Here is a 21,473-nt window from a genome sequence, read left to right on the forward strand (position 1 = left end):
TATTCTAATGTGTAGAAGTTAAGAGCAAAGATTTTGGAATCAGACAGCCTATGTTCTAACTCCACCTGCACCACTTCCTATTGTGATCTTGGATAAGATTTATTTGACCTCTCTCTGCCTCACTTCCCTCATCAGTGAAATGGGAGTAATAATATCTACTTCTTAGGATTATTGTGAAGAGTAAGTGAATTAATATAAGTGCTTAACTAATTGTAAGCCCTATATCAGAGTTATCTCTTATTACAATGTTATTTTATATAACTCACTCTTTGTTGCACTGTTGTGGGGTCATACGCTTATATCATAAACTCTTTTTGTCTGTAGGACTGACTGCTGTTTCAGTCCAGACGATAAACTCATAGTCACTGGTACATCTGTTCAAAGGGGATGTGGCAGCGGCAAACTCGTTTTCTTTGAGCGCAGGACTTTCCAAAGAGTGTATGAAATAGACATCACGGATGCGGTATGTATTTTCTTTTCTCCCCAGCCTTGAGAATAAAGTGAAGTTTGCTTCTTAGCTGTCTTTTGTGTTGGTTTTTGGTTTTTAAATAGAACGTGAGCCCTGGTCCTTACAGTGCAATGGTAGCTGCTTTTTTCTCCAGCACAGGAATTCTTAGTACATTGCAGACTAGCTGATCCACGACATCCCCTTCTCTGACCCAGTATTTCCTATGGGCCCACACTTCAATCAGAATTTAGCTGGGCCTGTGATGTTCCCCCCTCTGCCAGCCAATTTGAAAAAAGCAGAAGCTGATCGTCATGTAGAATACAGAAATGAGCTTCCCACAATGTGCATGTTTGTGAAGATTTGGGGATTGCAGATAAAAGTGAGAAGTTATGCCTTCAGATAGTGATGAGGTGTATCATTGTTTCCTAAACTTTGAAACTTTGACAGAATTCTGCTTCTCAGAGTTGTTGTCATTAAGACTCAGTTTCCAATGAGCTTTGTTTCTATTCAGTTATTCGAAAGTTTAAGACATTTCAGATTTAACTTCTACATCTAAAAAAATACCCTTTAGTTTTCTTTTCAGATTAATGTGAGCACTAAAACACCAGCATGCATGCATGTATTCATTCATTCATTCATTCATTCATGTCCTGAGACTGGAGCCATAGGTAATATAATAATAGTAAAGAGTCCCAGAGGAAAATCTGAATTCCTTTAAAGTCTTTTAAAATATGTATTATTATTTAGATTGTGAAGCAAATCATTGTTATTTTCTGAGTATGAAACAGGCCAATTACTGTCTGTGTAAATTTTCTTTGGCTCATTGTCAAATTCTTTAGTAATATCCTATATCTTAAACAGTGCTCTTATGTAGGTTTTTCCAGTTGTTTCAACTCTGTAAACATTTGGGACATATTAAGCACTTAAATGATTCAGACAATTGAACAACTGTTTTTAAATCACCAGTAAAAAGCTCCTGTCTCTAATGTTCTAGTATTACTATGGAGTCTTAATTGTAGGCCCTAAATTTGAAACCATGGTATATAGTTAGAGACAATATAGGAATAACAATGAGACTAATTCTAGATGAGTACTTAAGCTTTAGATTCTAATCTCATGACATAATTTGAAATGTGCCAAGACTAATAATACTTTTTTGGGGTACATCCAGGAGCCAACTAAAACACTAGAATCAAAGAAAAACACCCTCGACTCTATCAACTTTAATCTTAAAAATAAAATTATTATAATTGGTTGTTCCAGAAGTAAGCTGTTCTGTTATGTCTCTCAACAGCTATACAATTCAGTATTATTCTTGGTATTGTGTTTTTAAATTGTAATTTAATTTGAAACATGAATAAATTAAGGGATATAGAAGTATGATTACACTTTTAAAGACATGCTGGATTTCCGTGGTGTACAGAATACGCTGTTTTGTTGCTGTGAGTTGCTTTTCTAGCTAGAGCTTTTTCTCCATAGCACTTAACCACCACCTCATCTATTATATATTTATTTGTTTTTGTCTGTCTTCTTCCACCAAGATATAAGCCCATGAGGGCAGAAACTTAGTCTGTTTTGTTCACTGTGATATCCTCAGTGCTTACAACACTGCCTGGCACTTAATCAATATTTATTGAATGAGTGAATGGTAATCAGTCAGCCCTCAGTATCCCTGAGTTTCACAACTGCAGATTCAACCAACCTCGGATTGAAAATATTAAAAAAAAAAAAAAAAAATCCAGAAAATCGATTTCTAAACAACATAGGATAACAACTATTTACTTAGCATTTATAGTGTATTAGATATTACAAGTAATCTGGAGATGATTTACACTATACGGGAGGATGCGCGTAGGTTACATGCAAATACTATGTCATTTTATTGAGCATCCGCAGATTTTGGTATCTGAAGGGGATCCTAAAACCAATCCCCCTGCAGATACTGAGGGATGACTGTACTTGGGAAGTGCAAGTAGGTGATGCATATTGTGGAGCACAGGTGTGTGTCTTTAGAGAGTGAGGTGGGAGAGAAGTATCTAGAGATGGGAAAGGCAAACTGACCTTGTATACCATAATATGAAGGTGACTTTGTCTTGAGCCTTTTTTTTTTTTTTTTTAAAAGCAAAGGAATGACATTCAGATCTACGTTTTAGAACAGTGTAATTTTTACTGAAGTGTGAAGGTTGGATTTACAAGATTTGGTGTTCATTTACATGTGAAGGCTGAAGTTTATAATTTGGGAGACTGGATCAATGTTCTGTAAGATAAAAAAAAAAAAAAGGAAAGAAAGCAGGTTTTGGAAGGAAGATAGTGAGTTCCGTTGTGGGTGCGTTTAACTTGAAATAACTACCTGTAGAACCTCTGAGTAGAGATGCTCAGTGGATAGATGGATAGATGAGTTTGGTCCTTAAGAGAGAGGACAGTTTGGGGAGAAGCATTTATAGTTTATAGTTGAAATGTTGGTTGCTGATTATATTAGATTAAGGAAAGGGCATGAAAGAGAGAATGAGCCTTCGGAAACCCAAGCTTTTAAGGGATGAGCAAATGAAGAGAAGCAAACAAGGGAGAAGGGGTTATTAAGTAAATAGAATAGACCATATATTGAATTATCTTAGAAAAGCCAGAAAATATTCTGAGATACATTTTAATAGATGGGTGAGAGAGAATTTCAAATAGGGACAAAAGACACACTTTAAATCATTGATTTAGGATTTGTTTGTCTTTTTTTGTTGTTAACATCAGACAGCATTGTTTTCTGTTTATATAGTAGGATGGCATGTTAAAGAGACTTTAAATTGCCCCTTTGATCTATTTTCTCAAGTTTAAAGTCTTCTTGGAGTGTAAGAAAATAAATACATCCTTTGGAATAGGTAAAGAGGGTGGACACTTTGCTAGAGGGGAAAAAAAACCCAGCTCTATTATTTTATTTTTTTGTCATTTAAAACCAGGATAGTCATTTCTTTTAGAAATATCACACTGTGCTGTAGTAAGGCACTTAACTGTGTTGAGTTTAAATTTACATAAAAGGCAGCATCTCATATTCTTAATATCAACATATAGTGGTGTACTTGTTTGACTAGGTACAGACAGTGGTGGCTTTAGGTCTATCCTAGATATGTCCATTTACTTCAGTAAAGTGTGATTGATTTTATTCTTCCCATACCCTCTTCTAAAACAAAATAAACCCCCAGATAGTTATGTTCAAGAATGCGAAGCTCAGCAAGTGTATGGAAGCAAACATTGTTTTCAGTCAGGGTATGTTAGAATCTATTTAATTAATTTCCTAATAACTAAAAATTGTCCTGCAGTCTTTACAATAAATACCTTTTTAAAATATAACAATTAAATTTTCCATATTTATTTTTGTAACAGACATAGAAAAAAACTGGTTATAATCCCACTCTACATTGTCATATGCTCTGAAAATTTTGAGTTTACAAACTCACTTTTGTTTTTGTGTATGATGAGACCCTAGGTTTTTATGTATTATAGAAGTAATATATAAAATATTATGTTTTATATATAATAAAAGTAATATATTAAAAAGAGTAAAAGACTTCTCCATTTTTTTTTGTGATAAAAGTATAGGAGTAAAAGAACGGACAAAATATTATTTGGAGATGACATATCAATTAAAAAAATAATTATGTATAAAAGAAACAAATTTTTAAATGTCTTCAAAATTCCAGTTATTTTGAGAAATACTCTGAAATAACATTATAAACTATTACCAGCCTATTAATATGTCATCAAATTATCATTTATTGCAGAATGACTAATAGAATTTCCTTTTTAACTGATATAATTCAAAGGACAGTTTATATTACCATTTATATTCTTTAATCCAAACATAGTGAAATAAAATTCTTCTGACCTGGTATTATTTAAGATGGTGGCCTCTTCACCTCAGTTGCTTTTGTTAATAATTTGAAAGAGATAGCAGACATTTCCTTGGGTAAAAAGAAAACAGATGGAAAGGAAAAAGCCCGAAATTTCACACCTGATTCTGACTTCTCTTCTGATTTGTTTGTTTGCTTAGATACTTTGGTGAAGTACCTCTGTTTCTGTAAACACTGACTGAACAAAGTGAGGGAAAGAAAGAAAAAGAGAAACCCTTATTTTTAAAACAATTATAACATCTGGCACAACTGATCTAGCCGAAGGGAAAGGAAATTTGCTTCAATATTTTCATCTAGACTGCCTTAAGCATTTCAAAGTTGACTGAGAATTCTGGTGCCAACATAAGAAATATAACAGTAAAGATCATTTAAAAGAAAAAAAAATTGTTTGTGATTACCTAAAAATTTTTTAATTCAGGAACATTTTTTAACCACCAAAGTAAACAGATAGCAAAGAACAAAGTATATATTAGATGTTTGCTTCTTTCTACTACTGCTGTTCTCCAGAATATCCCCTTCCTGTGAGAAATGAAATTTATATTATGCACATGTCATTTATGTTCATTTTAAAAAAACTCAGAATGTCAAGTACTAGTATCTTCTATCAGTTCGAAGTCTTGTTATTAATTTTTTTCATGAAGCTAACCCTATAGTTAGAGCAAATATATATTCTGGCTCTCCCTTCCTGGAACTTTATCAGTTATTTTCATTTTCATCAAATGGAGGAAATTGAAATAAAAATGACTTTTTTATTTGTTATTAATATCAACCCTGGTCTTCCCCTAAAAGATAAGGAGAACTTGAAGTTTTTCTACCAGATATATTCATTCATTTATTCATTCACTCATTTATGTACTTACTACTCCCTGCCCCTTATTATCATGGGTTTTGATTGAAAAAAAAGTAGTTATTATTAAAATTATGTTAATTAAGGTTTGTTACTAAAAGGAGGGGAATTTTTCTTATTTAACACCCATATGTCTGATTATAGAGATAGCCTAGAGAGGAGAAAGTGAGGTCTGTATTTTGTGAAAAACTGATTTATTTTTAAAAAAACATTTTCATGAGAATATCAACTATGTTTTCTTCTCTAAATGAGTTTCTGAAGAGAACTTGAGTTTATATTATTTTGTTTTTGTAAAATCTGATTCTTCATATATACATTAAAATGAGGACTATCAGATTAGCTTTTTGTATTTTAATTGTATTTTACCGATTATAAAAGTAGTATATTAAAAATGTAAGAAATTGACAATGTAGAAAAGATCATTAAGAAAATAAATACCATATCTAATCACATCATCCAGATATTATTCCCAGATATGACATTTAAATTAACAAATTTTGATGTCCAAGAAAATTACTATGTTTGTTATTATGTTTTGATGTCCAAGAAAATTTGTTATTAAATTTTGATGTCCAAGAAAATTACTGTTTGTTATAACATAGCAAAAATTACTATATTTGTTATATAAAATGATATATAACATAAAATGAAAGTTTTGCCACTTTTACTTCATATAAATCCAAAGATATTGAATAAGAAGAATAAATGGTTATAATAGGGCCATAAAATAATAGATCCTTCATGAAGCTAGCTGCTTATCTTATTTGTAAGTGTAAGGGACATGCTGACCATTCAGACTACAATCAACTTCCATTATTGCTACATACATATAGAAGAGAGCAGAAAGATTATTCAAATTAATGGATCTTCCAGAAGTCTTCAGAATTGGCTTTAGAACCTATCTTTGTTCTTACATTTGATTCTAGATGTAACTAATCTGGAAATTCACTTCGAACAAATTAATAAAGCTATGCTTGTGAAAACTTGTGTCTGAAGGAGTTGAGGAACTCATCTGCTCTGTTTCACACTGGGAACAGACTAATGATCTGTCTTATGGATACAAATTTCCAGCTCAGACAGAATTGCACCTCTTTAAATGTTTTCTAGAAATGAGTCAAGCGGTATCCTTGCCCAGTCAGGATTATACAAGGAATAGTACACTGAGAGGACTTGAACGATCAGCAGTGCAAATGCCAATTGAAACTAAACTTGAAAGACTCGATTTGGCATTTATCTACCTTCTAAAATATAGTGAAACCTTCTTAATGTGTAGCACACAGGGATGGGAAAAAACTGGGCTTTGAGGTAACTAGCTTTCCATTATCTGATTTTTATTAAAGAGCAATCAGGCAGCTGGTTGACTAGCGAATAGCAGTTGCTTGGAATTACATATTATTTTGAATAAAGAGATAATCAGCTTAATGAAATTTTACTGTAATTCACTTTCTTGGAGAGTTTAAACAGAGTCTAGATAGATCCTTGATTAACATATTTGTGTTTAATAAAATATGTGCATGTTCCCATCGCCAAGTAGTAAGACAGTATTACCTGTCATAGTATATGGAGCATTTGCTTATTGAGAGCAGGAAGGCAGAGTAAGTGAGCACTGGATATTTCCTGGTCTTCTGAGATACATAAATATTTGATAGAGAACCTAGAATAGACAATGGAGTTTTAGTGTAAGTCTCCCAATATAGCAGTTACATAGTGTTTCCTCTAGCATCACCTGGCCCAGGGTCACTAGCTAACTTCCAGCATGGCTGCGATGACAGTGTTTCACTGTCAAGAAGCACAGTGGTCAATCAGTAGTACTTTCTTTAGGAATATTTTTTTTTTAGTCACTGAAATAAAGATATGCCATTGGGCTGTGATGAAAAATAATGTTGCATTTTTGCTGCTTTTGTGATTTGAATTACTAAACCATTTCTTGGGATTTCCCGAAGCAAGCTGCATACATAACAGAGTGCAATTTAAATAGTAACTGAAATTCAGCTGGAGGCCCCTACTAAGTTAGCTTCACAGTGTCCAAGGCGGGCTGGTATCAGTAAGACTTGAATAAATTACTTCTCGGTTCTCATTGCATCTAAATGTATCACGCTATGGGCAGTTATTCCAGGACAGTAGTTTTTAGGATTTGAAGAATACAGTTGAGTGAGTGCTCATCTGTAGGCACATTGAGTGGAGAGAAAAGAAACCACCAATTTCGTGATGGTAAGTTAATATCTGCCTAATCAAGACTTAAAATGTTTTAGGGAAAATGACAGGAACTAGTTTAGTGCTGAATCTTTTTTATTATTTTAAAACATTATATAGTAAAATTGACCTCTTTTTAAAAATACATGTATAGATTCATATAGCCACCATCAACACAATTCGGGTTCAGAACAGTTCCATCACCCCTAAAACACCTTTTCTGTGCTATTCCTCCATAGTCACACTCTCACTCCTTTGCCTTCTCACTCCTAATCCCTGGCATTCATTGATCTATTCTCCATCACTATAGTGTAGGCTTTTCAAGAATGTCTTGCAAGTGGACTCCTATAAGATGTAACCTTTTTATATTGACTTTCTGCAGAATGCCTTTGAGATTCATCTAGGCTGTTTGTGTGAATCGATAGTTTGAGATATCTTATTGCCGAGTAGTTTTCCACTGTATGTATAGAGCACAGTTTAAAGGACATTTGATTATTTCCAGTTTTGAGAGATTTTGAATAGAGCTGCTATAAGCATTCATATATAGGTTTATGTGTGAACCTAAGTTTTCATTTCCTAAGTGTGGTCTGGCTGAGTCATATGCTGAGTGAATGTTTATTTTTGTAGGAAAATGCTAAGCCATTCCTCAGAGTAGCAGTACTGTTTTGCATTTATCACCAACAGTGTATGTGTTTTCCACTTGCTCTGCATCCTCACCAACACTTTGTATTGTTGGCATTTTTAACATTATGCATTCTAATAGTGTGGTGTGGTATCTCGTTGTGGTTATGATTTGCATTTTCCTAATGGCTAATGAATATCTTCATGTGTTCATTTTCCATTTTTTATCATGTTCGGTGAAGTACATATTCAAATTTTTTGCCCATTTTAAAGTCAAGTTCTTTGTTTTCTTACTGTTAAGTTTTGAGAGTCCTTTTATGTATTCTATATACCACTTTTTTTTTAGGATATGTAATTTGAAAATTTTTTTTCCAGTTTGTTGCTTGTTTTTTTATCTTTTTCTTAATAGAATCTTTTATAAAGCAAAAGATTTTTATTTTGATAAAATGTAATTTATTAATTTTTACTTTTATAGAATGTTTTGGTGTTACTTCTTAAGAACTCTTTGACCCCAGGTCACACAGATTTTCTTCAGTATTTTCTTCTAAAAGTTTTATGTTTTACATTTAGGTATGGTCCATTTTGAACTTATTTTTGTGTAATAGCATTAGATACAGGTTGAGGCAGAGCCAAGACTAGGGTCAAGCTCAAGCATAAAATTTAAGAAGGTACCAAAAACTCAGTAATTAAGATAAATAACATTTTAATACAAGATTATAAAAAAATCAAAGTTACTCCAAAAAATTCGTGATGAATAAAATACCAATATTTTAAATAAAAATGAGATGAGTAACAGTGCTGTGCCAAACTGTATTAAAGCCTGAGGGAAAAGGAAAACTCAGTTGATCTGATCCTGTCTTTTTTTAAAATTTTGATATTTTGTTCATCACAGAGGAGGTGGGGGAATGCTACACTCACTTCTGCTTCAGTGATACTTTGAATTCTGGACTAATTCCCCAGGCCACCCACTACTATTTGCTTTTCAGAGCCCTCAAATAGGTGCTCCATTTTGCCCAGAGTTATAACTGCATTCAGAGGGAGACACTGAGTGAAATGTGTTTCCCTGTCTCACCCAGAACATGGAGTGTTGTTTTTTTTTAATCAAAAAAATTGCAACAGTGATGAAAAATGCATAATGAAATAGTACAAATTGCAGCCGATGTGCCAGGGAGGAAGCTTCTCAGATTGCTGTACATTTGCAGGGACATCCATATTGTAGGAAATAAAATAATGTCACTGATCCTCGTGTGGGTCACCCTTCTTACTATGATGGTATGTTCCTTTGACATAACTACACCACAGGCAAAGCTGCTGGTTATTGCTCAGGTAGCTGCCCTCTGGCATCAGGCATACTTTGCTCAGTTTCTCAGTTATCTTCAAGTCCAGCTCCTTGTATAACTCTCCTATATGAAAATTAGACTTACATTTAACAGAAGACTTTACAGTCTCTCTGAAGAGTTCATTCTTGTTTATGAGTTCTCTTGCCATCAGATATTTTTTTCCTTACCTTTAGCCTCCCATTCTCATGCTTAGAGTCCACATCCTTTACTCTAGTCCTCATGGAGTTAGAGAACAGCTGGTCAACATCCTCTGTTTCCTTGAAGATTATAAAGTTACTGTTCAGTCTTTTCTTGTCCAAATGAGCCAAACTTAGTTTTTGTTGTTATTGCCATTGTTTTTAACATTTCTCTGTGGGCTATTTTCTCAGCGCTTCTATTATCTTTGATACTCTCTTCTCAGCCAATTCTAGATTCTTTAGTGACCAAATTAGAGTAAGAGTCTCCTCGATGCCATGTGGGTGGTAAAGGCCTTACATTCTTCATGCTTAGAGTAATACATGGTGCATAGTAAGTATTTGGTGAAAATGTATTTGTTAATTTTGCTTTACCTCTTATCATATTTTATTCTAGTATGTTCTTATTGAGACTTACTATAGTGGCCTATTCCCTACCACTTTCTCTTGTTTAGTTTTTTGTTTTTTGTTTTTCATTTTTTTGTTAATAGTTTTTTTTTAAATAAATTTGGAATTTTAGAACATAAATGTTTTATTTTGGATTTGATGGAAGAAGTACACATTTTATTTTAATTATTTGCTTTAAAACTTGAGATGATCCTTTTTCAGTCTTACTAAAAATAGCTGTTTCGAGTTCAGTAGAGGAAACAAATTTACTGCAGATGCTTAAAATACTCATCATTTAGAATTCTAATGAATATAATTTGTTTTGGTTATTATATTGTTAATGAATATGATCTGTGCCCTGGATCTATTTTGTAAAACACTCTCCTTTGAAGTAAAAATTATTTGTTGGAATTTGTCACTATATTTTATCAAAAGTCTAATCATTATTCTTCTTTAGAATAGAAGCCATATTCTGATATATTTATTACTTCATTTCTGTTCTCATCTTCAGTCTTTTTTAAAAGAACAACTTTATAAATTTATTTAATGAGTAGACTCGTAATTCAGATACAGTTATTTAGATTCTCTATTCAACATTCTCTTCGCTGAAATACTGTGTACTACAGGAATCCAGATTCAAAACCTATAGTGAGATGTCTTTTCCCTTAATTATCTATTTGGCAGTGATCTCGTTTTGGGAGTTACAGTAGGATGAAGGGCCTATATATACTGCTTCAGGCTTCATAAATCATTGAAGGCAGAAGAATGAGGACTAAAAGGAGAAGGGCTTGTTCAGTTTAATAGTTTCTCCCTTTTCTGGTGTCATTTAACCATGTAACATATTGTATTAAAAGGCATCTACTACTTCTTGGTGTCAGCAGTTTCAAGGAAATGTTTTCTGTTTACTGTTTTGCTTTCATTTCTAGTCCTTTAAAACAGTAGAAAAGTTCACATTTTCCTTTTGGTTAAATAGAAACTCTTTTCCTCTTCTGTACAAGAACTTGGTGTTTTATTTTATTGGTGTTTAGATTTATCTCCATTTCCTTGTATGGACATAATTGCTGTGGTGGCAAAACTGAATGAAGACTCAGCCACTAGATAATACCACCCTGGAGGAGAAACATACTTGACTTCTGTATAAAATACAAAAAAAGGAGAACTTGATTTTGTAGATGTTTAAAGGTGTGCAAAATGACAGTGTTCTTTAAGTAATGTCTAAACATGTAATACAATGATGACTAGTGCTCTCTTGTCTAACCCCAACACCATATTATGTCCCATTGATAGAAGACCAAGTGAAGGACTTTATGTCGTGTAGAATTTTCTGTGGCAGTTTTTCCTCTCCCAACCTGAATTTGATGAATGGTCTTCAGTAACAAGTTTTCCAGCTGTTCTATCAGAACTCTGGCCAAACTTTCACAATTATATATAGTGTGGGGAAGAAAGAGGTCTATAATTAACACGTATCTCAGGATAGTGTTTTTTCCTTTTTTAGGAAAAAAACACTCTTGTATGAGCAGGGGTTCTGAGACCCCCAAAGGGCTAAATAAAAGAGTATGATTTGTAGAACATACTATATCTTTCCCCATACTATATTAAGATAAATAGTGCTTTACATATCCTCTATAATTCATATTTGAAGATTCAGCTTTTCCTGTATTTTTTTTTTTTTTTGGTTTTACATACTTGATGATTTCCAAGATCTGATCATATATGTATTTCGTACCTAGTAGTTAGGGATTTAATAGTTTTATCCATTTATGCTTTGTTTATTCATATAAACAAAGGATTTATGGTTATTATCTTTTTGCCCATCTCTAACTATGGATAAAGGAGGAAGAAGGGTAAAGGGGCCTGGATCTGTGTAGATTTGATTGAGAGAGGTGGCACCTTAGGTAGTGCTTCCCAAACTTTTTCACAACCTGGTCCCCATAATAGTTGATCATGCATGATAGAAACAGGTAAGGCTAATCTCCTGGAAGTGACTTGCCTGGGACTCCAGCACCCCAGGCTCCTCTCAGGCCTGAGGGACTCCATATCTGGGCACACCAGCAACCTATCCTGTGCCCACCAGTGGGAAGATCACCTTGGGTGTTGAGACTGTGTTCCCAGTAAGTACTGCTTCTAAGTGGATCACTGGAATGGGGCCTCTGGGGTATTTGCCTTATGGGGCCCACCACCGATGTCGCTCACCTGTAGTAGACTCCAGCTGCCAGACTCCTGTTTGTTTCCCACTCCCAAATTGTCATTGATAAGAATAATTACCAGATTTTCTTTAATTGTAATTCGTGCTTTCTTTGCCTTTGTCCGTTCTCCTCAAATAACAGGATTGGACCAAACTAAAATTTAGTGTTTTGAATTAGATGAAGAAAATGTGTTTAATTTTCTTACCCAAGAGACTTTCCATTTTCTCTGAGAACTTTTTCTCGTGATGAAATTCTTTAGGCAAGTTTATTATTAGATACAGATGTGATTTATTTAGTGCCAAGGACAACTACCAGATTCCAGATTTTTGCTGCTTTAGAGGTTACCTTAATTTTAGACCATAGGCCGTAAATGAACTGATTTTAATAAATATATTTTCCATAGGTTTGATGAAAATTGATTTGATAATTAGATGCTAATTTTTAAAAAGTGTAATCCGTGCATCTGTACCAAATATTTATGGCATGGATAGAGCAACACTTTTCTCTGTTTGAGTTTTCCACAGCAACCCCTACATTTATAAAAGTTCTGTGATATTTTTTCTTTTCACCATTGGGCGTCTATCTAGTTTATGGGAGAGAGAATTATTTGGGGCATTGAAAGGGAAAGATTGAGAAGATGTCCAGCAAAGAGTGATAATTGCTACAATTTGTATAGTGGAACTTCCCGAGAGTTCGAGGAGTGTGGAAGAGAAAAAAAGGAGAGAGGTACGTGCTCAGTTAGAGAGCAGAGCAGAGAAGATGTCTGTCTTTAATCTTTTGCGTTTGAAGGATGTCTCCACAGAGATCAGGTGCGTGTTGAGGAGCCTTATTTATTGGATACTGAGGCTTACTCAACAGGTTTGCTGCCTGAACTTTAGAGTGATGAGGCCAAGCCCCATGGCCCATGCATGCTGCAAAATAATCCAAGTTTGGGAAAAGCAAGGCTTTGGGAGGACAGGACAAATAGCCTGGAAAAGTTTCAAGAATTCCCATCTTACTCTTCTATTTCCCCAGCTCAATATTTTAATATGGAAAGCAGTTTTTCTTTTTCCATGAAATAAAACTTGTTAAAATCTGAAGAAATTTCTTTCTTCAGTACTTTTCCATTTTCATCTGCCTTCTTTTTATTTGTTTTAGACTCACATCTTGATCTGTGTTCTGAGCCGTGGGGATCACATATGGTCATTACGGCCATTCCAGTGTATTGGGTAGTCCTGAGGGTGTCCATGACCGTGAGGCTGCCTCTGTACAAGTCTGCAAGACCATGTGACAGTCTGCTTCACAGACAGGTGTAAGGCTCTTTATTTGAAAATTCTGAGAAATACTTGTTCTCCCAAGGAATCACTGAGTTGGCTTATCCATTCTTGTACTTAATTACAAAAACCAAACATGAAAAAACCAGATGGAGTTTGGTTTACAGTATGGGTCAGCAGCTGGGAAGGATCAGGAAATGGTGTTTCATCATAATCATGTTTCAGATATAAAATTATGAAGGATGTTGGGCTTCTTTTAGCATGTAAAGTAGAATAAGGGTGGTGTTTGGTTATGTGCATTACAGATGCCTAAGATGTTGCGCAGACATTGATTTCTTTCATAATAATAACATTTGTGAACTGGGTAGTGGTGGGTGTTTTCTTTTATGATTTTAGTAATACCATCTGCTTTTAAATGTAAACTTGCTAAGATTTCTACTTTGGGGTTAGGTTGGTTTAGAAGTGATATAAAATCTCTGATGTCCCTTCCTCCCCGTATTCTAAAAATAGGACTTTGCATAATTAAGTAGTATAAGGAACAAGTATTGCAGTCGGGGACCCCCCTCCTCCCACCCCAATCTGATCCCAGCTCCTTCAACTACAAGGTTGTGAGCTTGGGAAAGTTACGCATCCTCCTACAAGCCTTAGTTTCTTCTTCTGGAATGAGAATAAGATTACTAATTTTGTAGTATTGTTGTGAGGATTCTATTACTTTAAATAACTTAAAATTCCAGATACCTGATAGTTCTCTTCTTACCATGTCCTAAAATATAAATTCATTTTTCTCAGTGGTTTCTGTCTCCTCTCCTTATTCGCTTCCATGATTTCACTTAAAGTAAGCTAAAAAACCCACCGAAATAAATTATTTAGAATTTTTTGTGGCCTTTTTCCTTTTGCTGAGGGGTAACTCTAAAAATCCAGTTTTGGAATTTCGACACTGCCGTCTGCACACAGTGCCCTCTTCCGCATCCCACCCGCCTCTTCTTTCTTTGGTCTCTGGAGAGAAGACAGATCTCCGTGTTAAGTATGTTAGTCTCCTAACTTCTTGTCATTGTGCTTATGATCTCCAATTCCGCTTATCATCTCTTGATGGCTGCTGCTAGAGCTGAGTACTTTTGGGGGCAGATTGGGGTTGCTCGGCACTGCCAAATTATTATGCTAAAATGAAAGTAGGCTTTGGTTTAAAAGACTAAACATAGTTTTATGCTAAAATGGAGCTTAGCCTAGGCGGCTAGAGGAAGCCATTAGTGGTCCCACATGTTTTGGTAAGATGAAATAGATTAGTGTAAGAATAAAATGCTTTATAAATTTAATTGAGCAAATCAATATGTTAAAATATGCAGACTAATTCAGAATCTAGTTCTTTGCACTATGGTGGTCTGCTACCATTTGGAACTCATGATATAATGTGAAGGCTTTCACTTTGATCCTTTTAGATCTCGTCATGACATTCGTCTCTGGTCCTTTGATTCAGATATACTCTCTACCCTTCATTTGCTGCACGGCTTAGTAAGTCTGTAGGTCTGAATGTGTCAAGCCCCCCGCCACAGAAGCACTTCTTCAAGAACACAGACGGAGGATGGCGAAGTCTTGGGTGGATGGTTGATTGAGTGAATGCACTCTTTCAAGTAGTTATAGCTCATCTGTCTTCGGATAGTTCCTTGGGCTTCTAGCAGGCACGTGTCCCATTGTTGTTAAGTGAAGCCCAGTATGTATGTTTGACAAGTTAGCAGCGTGGCAGCACTGCTTGCTCCCCAGCCCCGCCGTCGGCTCTGGGATTGTTTGGTTTGGCAGATGGCCAGCTCTCTGCTATAAGATGCATTTCCTTGACAGGACAAAGTACGGAGCCGCATTAGCTGCAAAGTTTACAAAGGTTAGCTAAACACACACAATAAATATTAATAAACAAAAAAGGCCCACCCACCTTTGACTTTGAATTCTGTTTCTTCATTCCATGTGTTGGAGTCCCTGTAGTGTTTGATTAATAACCAGTCTTAGGGTAATTGAGCCTTAAGTATCTTTTGCCTAAGTCATACTGCTCACAGAGCCCTCATTGGCTGCTTTGGTGACTCATTGCCATGATGGATGGAGCTCTGGAATGACTGTTTAGTTCAAGGGGTCTTAGTTGCCTTCTCCTTGCTCCCGTGTAAATGTGTTTCTTCATGAGTGCTTATGCTGACCAGCCATGTGTGTGTCTCAGAGCTCTGGAGGGTAAAGGATGTGAACAGGAATAGAGGTGCAGTGCCCTAAGCTTGGACTCCCTGGAAAGCAATCAGACATTGGTCTGTTGGCCTGGGCAGTTGCCTCTCTCTAACATTTACACCCTCCGCGTAGAGAGAGAGAGTAACAGTAACCTGCTGCCCCTGGAAACTGCCTATTTGGCTGGGTGTCTTGGAATTTACCAGGCCTACATTGTGGATGTTTTCCAATTCTGCACCCTGCTCACTTGAAAACATATTTGAGAACCAGTAATCTTAGACTGCTTAGCCAGAACTCTAGAGAACCAAGGAAGAGAAATAACTTTAACATTATGTCCTTAAGATTGTCGTGGGGCTGTTTGTGAGTGGCTGAGATTTCTGAAGGACCTTGAAAGCCCTTGCATTATCTCTCTTGCTCTCTGGTTCGTGCACACCTCTCTTTTTGAGGCCACATTAGGAGGGAACTAACCGTATTGCGTTTATAGGGTACTCGAGTATAATGATGATCCAGAGAAATAAAATTATTCTTCATAGGTATTAATATTTTAACTTGAAAATTATCTCCAACTCCACCTAGCAAAGCAATCCATTTTAGCTTGGGTGAACTATAACTTTTAATTCATTCCTTCAGCAAACATTTATTGAACACCGACACTAACATAGGCACTTGGATACATTGCCAGAACAGACCAAGATCTTTGCCTATGTGGAACATCTGTTTTAATGGGGGAGGCAGATGATAAGCATAATTAACCATAACTTATATATTATGTTAAAAGGTGATATATGCTATGAAAAAAAGAAAAAGCAAAGTAAGGGGAGTTATGAGATGTAGTTTTAAATAGAACAGTCTGAGTAGCAGTGACATTTAAGCAAAGACTTGAAGGAGATGAATATCGGCTTGAGTGAACCTATTCTGTGGCAAGAAAACCTAAAATGTGAAAACCTGCCATTTTAACTTAATTTCCCCCTACAGCAGGGAAAACACAGCCACTCTTTCAATAGAGCATCTCAACCCCCTTCAGTGGTACAGAGCTTAACAACCACGCTCGTGGAGTGCTGTCGGACGGGAATCAGAAGTCCTGCGGCCTCTGTTACATGTCTTATTAGTTCCTCAGGAATCTCAGAGAAGGATTTGCAGCCATTTAACCGTATGCTGTTTTTATTTTGTTTTGTTTTGTTTTGTTTTGTTTTTGCCAGTCAGATGGGAGCCAGAATATCCATCAAAATGGATTGCAGAGATTCTTAGATAATTTGTCTTAAAAAAAAAAAAAAGGTGGGATGGTTACGGAGAAGAAACCAAAGAAATTCAGCCCAAGGTAGATTTAGGAGTCAAATCCTGATTCTCATTTTACTACTGGGACGTAAAATGGCAGTACCTAATTGTGTGTGCCTTTTATTCTTAGTCCTCGTGCGCTGCTTGGTGCGTGATAGATTATTAATAAATACCAAATCGACATTTCCACTCATTTCTTCTCCCATCACAGTGAGATCGCGGAACCTAGCACGTGCTGTTTCTTTCTATCAACTTTAACTTCATCTTTTTCCCTCTTAATTCTATCCCTGCCATCTCTCCCACCTCTACCGTCGAACTGCAGACAAAAATTAAAAACAGGTCGTGGTTCTCACTGAGAACTCCGTGGTTCTTTTCGATCCCAGAACACCACTTACTCTCCTCATGAGTAATGAATTCAGAGGGTCATAACTTCCCCGGCACCTTCTCTTAAACAGCTTTTCACTCCGGTTAATGTAAGTCTTTGTATTCTTTATCTGTTTTACTTCTGCCGTTGTCCTGCTGGTTTATCTCATAGATAAGGAGATACGATTTAATGCCTCCAAATATGTGTCGTCCTTGAAAAAGCTTTATGAGATACAGATCTTTGTGAACTAAAAACAGTAACCACCTGGCCTCAATCTGCTGCCCAGAGGGACATGTTGTGTGTGTAAAAGCATGAAACACTGAGATCTAAATCTGCTTCATGGTAAGCAGAACGGAGTTATGTGTGTTTGGCATTCCAAGATGCCAGTCTCACATGGCAGTGGAGCTGGGAAAGGCTAACTGTGGTTTCATGGCTCTCAGGAACAGAGAGGAAGGACGATAGGGAGGAAATATCTTTTTTATTTTTATAGAGTGTCACAAAAAAGTGACAAAATGGAACCCAACCTCAGGAATACAACTTTATAGTTTAGAAAGAAATATCCTAAAAGTTACAGGTAACCGTCAAGTTCATAGTCAGTTTGTAGTAAACTAGCCATCAGAGTACCAGCAGGGTTTTTTTCCATTTTTATTTGGCCTCCTTTTGTCGATTACCATGCCTTTTCTTTTCAGAGTGTGGTCCGCTGCCTGTGGCATCCAAAGCTGAACCAGATCATGGTGGGAACAGGAAACGGATTGGCTAAAGTCTACTATGACCCCAATAAGAGTCAGAGGTATTTCAGAAGTATTGCCTGATTTAGATTGATGACAACAACTGGGGGAGTGCTTTTTTTTTTTTTTTTTACCCTGCTTTTATTTATTTCCTTCTTTGATGGGGATCTACCCTTTTAGAAGATGCAGCTGGCACAGAGTAAAGCCTCAAACTTTTAGTATTGAGTTTTAAAGAGGATTTGGATATCATTCTTGATCCATACAGAATTCAAAGCGAAAGTTTCCCGGGGATTTGCAGCTCTTTAGCTGAAAGGTTGAGTGCAAGGGAACAAGTCCTCCCGCTTTGCATCCTACCCTGGACAGTGGCATTAGCAGTGATGCATGTAAGAGATTAATAAAGCAAGGAACTAACCACTTACAGGAAATGGAAGCAGCCAGTCTGTTTTGTGCCCTTTCTATTTGGCCTTTTATCAGATACTGGTTTAGATGTTTGGCAGTGTGATTCTCTGCCAGCAACAGGGGACAACACAAATGCTTTCCCCTCCCACCCCACGCTCACCCCAAATGCCAAATGTAAGTGTAATCAAGGTGTTTAAAGTTCAGAAAACTACGCTAGAAGCTCAGTTGGTCCCTCAGTTATTTCTGTTTTCCTTGGGCACAAAGATGCATGTGTGTCACCACCCAGAAAAGGGTGGTTTTCTTTCTCTCTGTTAGTGTATAGTGATTGATTAGCTCTTTCTTTAGAGTAAGGCTTAGTAAGCTAGTATTAAAATTAATATGCTAAATTCACTGGGATCCTTCTTGAGAAAGAAAACCCATCCTTTATGAATGAATATTTATTGACCGTAATTTGGCTCTGAATGGAAGCATACAGTCCTGTCTTCCTTCAGAACTTTTTGGACGAGGGTTGGATTGCTTACCCTATAAAATAAAGGTATATGTTGTAGTATTTAAGAACAAATAGGATTTTGCTTATTTTTTAGTAAAGACTTTGAAAATTCCAATATAATTAAGATGAGAAGAAGTCTGTTACACTTCAGAAAACGATGATCTCATTTGATAGCACTTATTTAGAAAGCACTAGCTGTGGAGTCTTTACTTTAAGAAATTTGCTTATTTGCATTTGCCTCTCCTGAAAGGAATGGCTCATATTGTTAAGGAGAAGTGAAATGTTCTAAATACACTTTGGGTTAATCCCACACATTCTTGGGCTGTAGCCGCTTGGCAGTTCCAGACACTTGTACTCTCGTATTTGAGATGTGGACAAATTGTCTCTTAGGGTGTAGACCACCTAGATCTCTTTCATCTGGGACATAAACTAAGATTTGGACGCCTGACCTTTAGGGTGAAAAGGTTGATGAGTGTTATTAATATCTCTTTATGATTTTTATGTCTGTAATTTTTTTAGACCAGCCTTCCGCTATGCTACACTCAGTAACCACTGACAGACTTGCTTTCCCATGCATTTAATCTCTTATCACCGAGGCCTGTGAGGCCTCCTTTCTAAGGAAAGTCAAAGGCATGGCGCGATGGTGTGCACAGAGTGTGTTCCTAGAAGTATCTGATACTTTCAACATAGATTTTCTGTTTCTAAGACCAAGTAAAGAAAATAATGTACTTTTACCCGCCTCAGGGGAGCAAAATTATGCGTGGTTAAAACCCAGCGGAAGGCGAAACAAGCTGAGACTCTAACCCAGGACTACATCATTACCCGTAAGTTGTTAGCATGGTCTCTTCCTCATACATCTCTCTGCTTCTCTAGTGTGGTGTTGATCTCATGGCTTTAGAGACAAGAAAAGCCCTCAGAGTTCAGGCATATATTACAAAATATCCCGTTAATGTGGACAGGGCTGCGAGTCATGTAACAGCTAACCCCTTTAGCTTCTGTGACTCATCACAGAGACAGAGTTATTTCATGTAACTTTCAACCCAAAACGGAAAAGCCAATTTGAGCCTAATGCATTACTCCATAGCAGCCTTTTAAAGAATAACAATCTGTTCTAAGAATAAACAAGAGAGAGTGCTGGTCTTGGAATCGGGAGACCTGGATGTGTCCAGTCCAATTACTGATGGGCGGTGCGTTGCTGAACCACTGGACTTTATCAGGAGAGGGAGGAGACAAGGTGAAGGGTCTCCCAAGGCTCCCTCTGAAATTCTATGACCAAATGATAGGCTGATCCAGAGATGTTTAGATATAAAATTAACTACCTGGGGTATGATTACAAATCTTACCAGGACAGAGCAGCTTCCCTTGGCTTTGCCACAGAACCTCGTTAATCTGGCAGAGTTTTGTTTCCCAGAGCCACAGTCTCAGACCGGTTAAGGGTAGTGGGTTGGAAGGAAATCTAGGGCGCTCTAGCAGTTGTCATTAGCAGATACCCTTGTGGACTTCATCAGAGTTTCTTTCAGTCTGAAGTCCAGGGGACTGAGTTTTCTTCCTGGTGGTGGGTCTCGTAAAAGACCAACTCCCATGGAACTTATGATCAGTGAAGAGATCCCAGGACACTTTTTGCCAGAGTAGAAGTGTTAAAGTCGGTGTCATAACCAGTCTAGCTCATGTAATTACATGCAGCCTACTTAAATTCCTCCAGCTGTTTGAAGTGAAAAGCTGTATTCCCCACTCCTAAAAAGACTGTTGTGTCGTGTTGCCCAGTAGAGTGGCGGGTGGCTGTGTTTCTCAGCGCCCCTGACTCAAGGCAAGCATGTTCCACCGGTGAGCGTTATGGTCGTGGCCCAGGCTGGGTAGAAGACAGGGGAATACTGGAAGCGTTTTTTGAGACAATATAGACAACTCTATTATTCATATTATAAGTTCTTTTTAAACCCCTATTCCTTTACCTTCCTCTCCCAGTCCTCTGGAAAAAGTTTTCCCTTTTAAAGGAGATTTTAATCTGCACGTAAGCATTCGAAGAAATTAGGTACTTTTTTTGGTCAAAAAGAAAAAGATATTTAAGTCTTCCCTCCCATTTCATCTCCTTCTCCCCCAGAATGTCAGTTTCTCTTTTAAATTCATATACTCTTTTATATTCTGAAATTTAATTCTGACAGTGAGTAAAAAAAAAAAAGTAGTATTTAGAAAAATATTGCTTTGACTTTTATTCTTTTGTTTTGTTCACCATATAGAAGTAGGAATAAGTCCCCATCGAGACACCACGTCAGGAGGTCCAGGCACCTCCTGTGCCTTCAAGGCAACCTTTATCCCAGTTTCAGTGGGCGAAGTGCTCCTCCCTTCCGGTTACTCAGTGTTGTCAGCTCCTCCTGAGAGGTGGTCACATTTCAGAAACGTGTGAAGTGATTCCAGTGTTTATGAGGCATCTGAAGAAACTTCAGGGCTGACAGGCAAGCCGTTGGCATTATTCACATTTGGGTCCTCGAAGAAAAAAATAAATGGCAGTGCCATTAAGTGTTTCTTTTCAAAACCACAGAAATTAAGTTTAACTGCTACCCATGGTTTGGGAAATGGGGAGCCTCACCAATGTTTCCGTGACAGTATTTGACAGTATTTCCTGAGTGCCATTGGTTGCCAGGAGAGGTGAACAATGAGTCTGGTTTCAAACAAA

At 36.7% G+C, this 21,473-nt stretch overlaps 1 protein-coding gene across 1 annotated transcript in view; it reads left to right on the top strand.

The window, feature by feature from the left end:
- Positions 1 to 21,473, top strand: part of WDR70 (WD repeat domain 70) — a 226,215-nt gene that overhangs the window by 185,158 nt on the left and 19,584 nt on the right. Inside the window, exons 13-15 of the mRNA XM_006919492.3 lie at positions 325 to 463; positions 17,875 to 17,975; positions 19,547 to 19,626. Of these exons, the coding sequence (XP_006919554.1) occupies positions 325 to 463; positions 17,875 to 17,975; positions 19,547 to 19,626 (320 nt within the window). The remainder of the gene's footprint in view (positions 1 to 324; positions 464 to 17,874; positions 17,976 to 19,546; positions 19,627 to 21,473) is intronic.

This window comes from Pteropus alecto, unplaced genomic scaffold (genome assembly GCF_000325575.1).
Source record: "Pteropus alecto unplaced genomic scaffold, ASM32557v1 scaffold338, whole genome shotgun sequence".
In the NCBI taxonomy this organism is placed as follows: Eukaryota; Metazoa; Chordata; class Mammalia; order Chiroptera; family Pteropodidae; genus Pteropus; species Pteropus alecto.